This window comes from Brienomyrus brachyistius, chromosome 18, assembly GCF_023856365.1.
Source record: "Brienomyrus brachyistius isolate T26 chromosome 18, BBRACH_0.4, whole genome shotgun sequence".
Taxonomy (NCBI): domain Eukaryota; kingdom Metazoa; phylum Chordata; class Actinopteri; order Osteoglossiformes; family Mormyridae; genus Brienomyrus; species Brienomyrus brachyistius.
The window spans coordinates 7,378,826-7,383,884 of NC_064550.1; the positions used below are offsets into that span (position 1 = coordinate 7,378,826).

Consider the following 5,059-nt stretch of genomic DNA (forward strand, 5'->3'; position numbering starts at 1 on the left):
AGAAGAATGAAACCATCATGTAGGTGGTGCCACACAAATATACGTGTGGGTATAGCTGAAGACCCATGACTGTCAGACTGACCCACCGCCAGCAGCAAGGTAAATAAACTGCATTTACAGATAGATATGGTTTACTGAACAATAAAACACAAGTGAAAGCACCACCATCCACACCCTCTCTCTCTCTTTGTTCCCGGTATAGCAGATTCACAGATACTAAGGGCCCGTGTTCACACACCCCTGTTCAGGTTACACACACAATTCTCCTGTTTGCTACATCTTTCCAGCAACACCAGGCTTTGTTCAACACCCACGAAATAATGTGGCAGGTGACCAGTGACAGGGATGTAGCCGTTTCTGTATCGCTTTAGACATTATTCACCGACGCCTCCTTATCTCTGTTGATCTCTCACTCTGCTGATTGTACAACTCTGCGGTCGTTCTCTTCCCGGAGCCTGTGGTCAGATTTCTCACCACTTTGGCGTCTGGGTCTCTGTGCCCCTGGCACACACCACCCTGATCCCTCCATTTGCCAATCACTTCCCAAGCCTGCCGGTGTCAGTGCTGCTCAACTCAGCTTGGAAAAATACCGGCCTGTTTAAGCACCGTTCTGAACAACACTGGGAAAAATGCAGCTCCAAGTTTTCAGTGGAAACAAAATCATGCTTTTTTTCTTCAGCGACAGAACTTTCCTAATCCTTTACTCCCACCCCACCCCGCGCCGCCCCCGCCTCTGCAAAACCGCCAGGGTAACAGCCCCGACCCACGCTGCCAGTGGTATGCGCACTCGGGACTCTCCCACACAGGCCCCTTGCATAGGCACTGCACAAAAGAGACACTGCGGCGCTAATGATGACCTTTCTGCTCCCCAGTCGCTCAGACATGCAGGGCTTGAATTATCAGCTTTCTGCTCCTCATATATATGAAACATGAAATGCATCTATTAAACAAAAGGATAAGGACTTTACTGATCTATCACATTTTTCATTCGTTTGTTTGTAAGCACCTGGCATACTCTAAAGTGCCTTCTGAACTGCCGGTTCATGGACAGAGAGGTAGAACAAGGAGAAGCGGAAAGTTGGACATGACCAGTGTGCAGTGGTTATGGGCCTTGGAGCTCTTTAATGCTTTTCATTACAATGAGCATTGAACTGTGTGATTTCCCTGCTTTCTGGGTCATCCCCCACCTCCCCCCCCCCCCCCCCCCCCCCCTTCCGTCACTGACTGTGGAACGTGTGGCATTCAACTCAACCACTGGACAGCCACACCACAGCTCACAGCCCCTGAGCACACAGCAAACACACCCGGAGACAAAGAGCACTCTCAGATGGATCTGCGAATTCTAGAGATCAGCCTTTAACGACAGAACTTTCTTGCGCGATACGCCCAGCACAGAAGCTCTCTTAGAGGTTTTTAGAAGGTTTAACTGTGGATACAGGGGTTTCCCATTTCGCAACAACACAAAGTTGATGAGTGTAAACTTGCGACATGAACAAAAAACATCTGTTTCACTTTTGCTATGACCACTTCACCTTTCCTAACTGACTCACTAAAATTTGAAGACTTGGTGTGGGTGAACCATACCAGCTAAAATGCCTTTCCGAAGGGATTATCACTAGAAGCTCGGGCTAAGAATTCAGGCCCAGAATGGGAGGGGGAGGGTCATCTGCCAGACTGCGTAACAGTTTAAGTTGATATGCGCCTACAGGATGCACGACGATGACATCTGAGCGTTTCAGCCGCTGACTGACAAAAACAGGGCGAATCGAAATCTCACTCTCAAAGCATGTGTTCTTAAATGGAGTACCGGAAGCAAGACAAGAAAATTCTGGTTTTAAAAACATGTAATTTTGTTGGTACAATTTATAGAACTTTCAAACTATGATTCCAAACTGTTTTTGAAAAATTCTTACAAGTACAAAAACCATGCGGTTTGCGCACTAAGAATCTGACCTGACAACTTAATTTTCAGTGACAAACCCAAGGATAAAACTGTCTTTCTTTTCAAAGCCATGCTTATTATAATAAATATATTATAATGGTTTATATCCATCCATCTTTCGTAACTGCTTATCCAGTGCAGTGTCATATTTAGCCAGGAGATAATGGGCACAAGACAGGGGACCCCTAGATAGTATGAATTGTTTTACATACATAAGATAAAATACATCACTCAGCTACTGTCAGAAGTACTGAAACGCATTATTGTCAGCTGAATCATCACCTAAGTACGAAAGGCTGACACTAGCGATTGCAGGCCTGCCGAGACTCTGCTGTAACATACACCACGCATTGTTCAAACACCACTCATTAGTTACGTGTAAGAGGTCCAGGTAAGCTGGCCTTCATGTAGCCGCCGTTGTCGTAAGTTTCACAGATGGGACGAGCACGTCTGTGCTTTATTACTTTTCCCTTTTCATTCTCGATGCCAAGCAGACGGCCACTGCAGGGATCGAGAGTGGGAGCTCACGGAAAGTGACCTTAATCACTGTCAAACAGATCAGGCTGAAAGGGACCCTCTGTCTGGCAGGGGGGGGGGGGGGGGTTTCTCATATCTCCTGTAACAACAAGAGTCGTGGTTTTCAAAAAAAAAAAAAAAAAAAAAGTTTCTTTTTCTCGCTATAACCGTAAAACTCAAAATGGGGATTTTGTGAGCTGTGTTTTACTGTTGCATCAAAAAGGTATTTTTACTGTATACAAGACTACAGAACCAATTATAAGGCATTTGATGTCTGTTACACTTCAGTTGTGAAATATGTGAAATATGCCCCCACCTTGACTTAAAAACGTACTTTAGAAGAATTATAAAGACACCACTGGGTTTAAACAACCATTCAGGACCTTCTTAACCTTGAGTTATTGTTTTCTCTCCTCTTGCAGCAAAAATAATACCTCTGAAAGCTATATCTGTACTCAGTTATGGTCAATACTATCCTTACAGCTTTGGGGGGGTGGTATTTACACTGTCACACTAACAATATTCAGGAATATGTAATGGAAGGGAAACATCTGTATTAAAATAACTGACTAGTAATTAATGTAATCATCTAACCCTGGCAGGTAAGGGGCAGGATGAAACATCCCTAGAGAAACCCAGCCCTGTGCCCTATGTTGCCCCGGCAACATTGACCCTTAACCCGGATAAGCAGCTATAAAATGAATGAGGAGATGGATCCAAAATCAATGTGACTTCATAACATGGGAATGATATCGTGTACAGTGTGTACCTCGAGAAGGTATCAGCAATGCTGGACTAAGGTCATATAGTTCATGCAGCAGTCACTCTAAATGACCGCTGGCACCGACAAAATATTACCGATTCTTACCCATAAGAGCCTGAAAAAGTTGGCTGCTGAACACGGCAGATACTTTCCCCATATTAATCCGCAGTGATTGTTCCTCTGGGCCGGTGAGGGTGGCCTCGTATTGTTTCAAGAGCTCCACTGCTCTTTTAGTGTCTGTGAAACGAAAAGTATACCCTAAATTTACCCCACAACCTCATTACATTCTCATCGCCAGACATTAAATTGTAAATATGCATTATACTTCTTGTTCTTAACACTGATCAGGTTTTTCAAATATTCTTTTGTACGATTACGCGCATCTTTTTATTCGTATCTCCGAAAGCGCCATAAATAGAACAACGACGTGATTGTATTTCATATACTTAGTTCCGTAAGACATGGTTCTCAGTAGTTATTTTGGTTTTTTGCGTACTAATAAGAAGTGGGCCATTATATAATATATATTATATAATGGAGGGGCATCGTTGTTAGAAATTAAGAATAACGCCGTTATTGTTGCGCATGTTAACTCTCCCTGGGGCTGGGGCGCAGCGGGAGGGGGGAAGCGCTTTCTGGCGGTGACGCTTCGGGAGGCGCACAGATGTTGGGCGAGCTGTCCGTGCCTGCAGGTGTGAGATGGGGGCCAAAGCGACCCCACCATCAGCCGCCTTAACAGCCAATACTTCGTCCCGAAGTTTGTTGGGTATCGCGCCGCAGGATGAGTAACTTAGAAGGGACGAGGGAGGGCTCGCGTCACACGGTGAAAGAGAAACTAAGTACATCGCCCTCACTTACATTTTTTTCGAATAAGTGTTACTGATACTCCAGTCACAGGAATATAGTCACAGTCCGTTAATACGATAGCAGTTTATGTTACAGGTTATCACTCCGAATGAACGGTAAAGTATTATACTGGTAATAATCAAGGAGGAATATGCTGTTTAACTTACCGCTTTTGTGCACCATGTTATATAAAACTTAACGGTTTTTGTCAACTCCAGAGGATCACGACGGAGGCTCATATGGCGCTTAATCCGTTTTGGTCATACGAGACAATCAAAGCGAACCCCTAAAAAAGAGATAGGGGCGCAGAGCCGGTGCTGGGCGCCGCATGGCCGCGTCCCGCAGCGCTTAGAGCCGGTCACTCTGCGTTTGGGAGGCGCCACCCAGCGCGTCACTGTCAGCCCCCCCTCCGTCCGCCCGCCTCGGACCCTGACAGCATGAGGGGGGGAAGCCCGGCGGCCCGCGTCACTGTCAGCCCCCCGCCTCGGACCCTAACGGTGTGAAGGGGGGATGCCCGGCGGCTCGTGTCACTGTCAGCCCCCCCGCCTTGGACCCTAACGGTGTGAAGGTTGGGTGCCCGCGTCAATGTCAACCACCCCGCCCGCCTCGGACCCCTGTGGGGGGGGGGGGGGGGGACACCGCTTCAAGCCGCGCGTGGTCCCCAAGCCAAAAATGCGTGTTGCTTCAGCTGTACGGCTTTCATTTACTAAACGTATCTGATACTTTATTTAACTTGGCCGCAACAGCCTGGGCCGAAGTTCAAGTTGCTTCTCAGTTTAGCTCAAAAATAGGGAATTACAACTTACAGTCGGTGAATGTACCGACCAACTCTGCCACCCAGCGGCCATTAATGTACCTCAGCGTACCACTGCGGTTGGGCTTCTGACGCAAGCTTTGCCATGCAAACGTTATCATTCACACGGCTAAAATAAAGACACACAAACGACGCGGTGAATAAAGACATCTACCCTATATATTCAAGAAGATTCAAC

General features: G+C 46.6%; 1 protein-coding gene across 2 annotated transcripts in view; it reads right to left on the bottom strand.

Annotated features, from left to right (window-relative positions):
- LOC125712916 (disks large homolog 3-like) overlaps positions 1-4,570 on the bottom strand; it is an 89,190-nt gene extending 84,620 nt beyond the window's left edge. The window contains exons 1-2 of one of the 2 annotated variants that reach the window (XM_048983496.1): positions 4,235-4,570; positions 3,327-3,458 (exon numbers count right to left, since the gene is read on the bottom strand). In XM_048983496.1, the coding sequence (XP_048839453.1) occupies positions 3,327-3,458; positions 4,235-4,250 (148 nt within the window). In that variant the 5' untranslated portion in view covers positions 4,251-4,570. The remainder of the gene's footprint in view (positions 1-3,326; positions 3,459-4,234) is intronic. The other variant, XM_048983503.1, reaches the window with a different exon arrangement.
- Between the last annotated feature and the right edge of the window lie 489 nt (positions 4,571-5,059).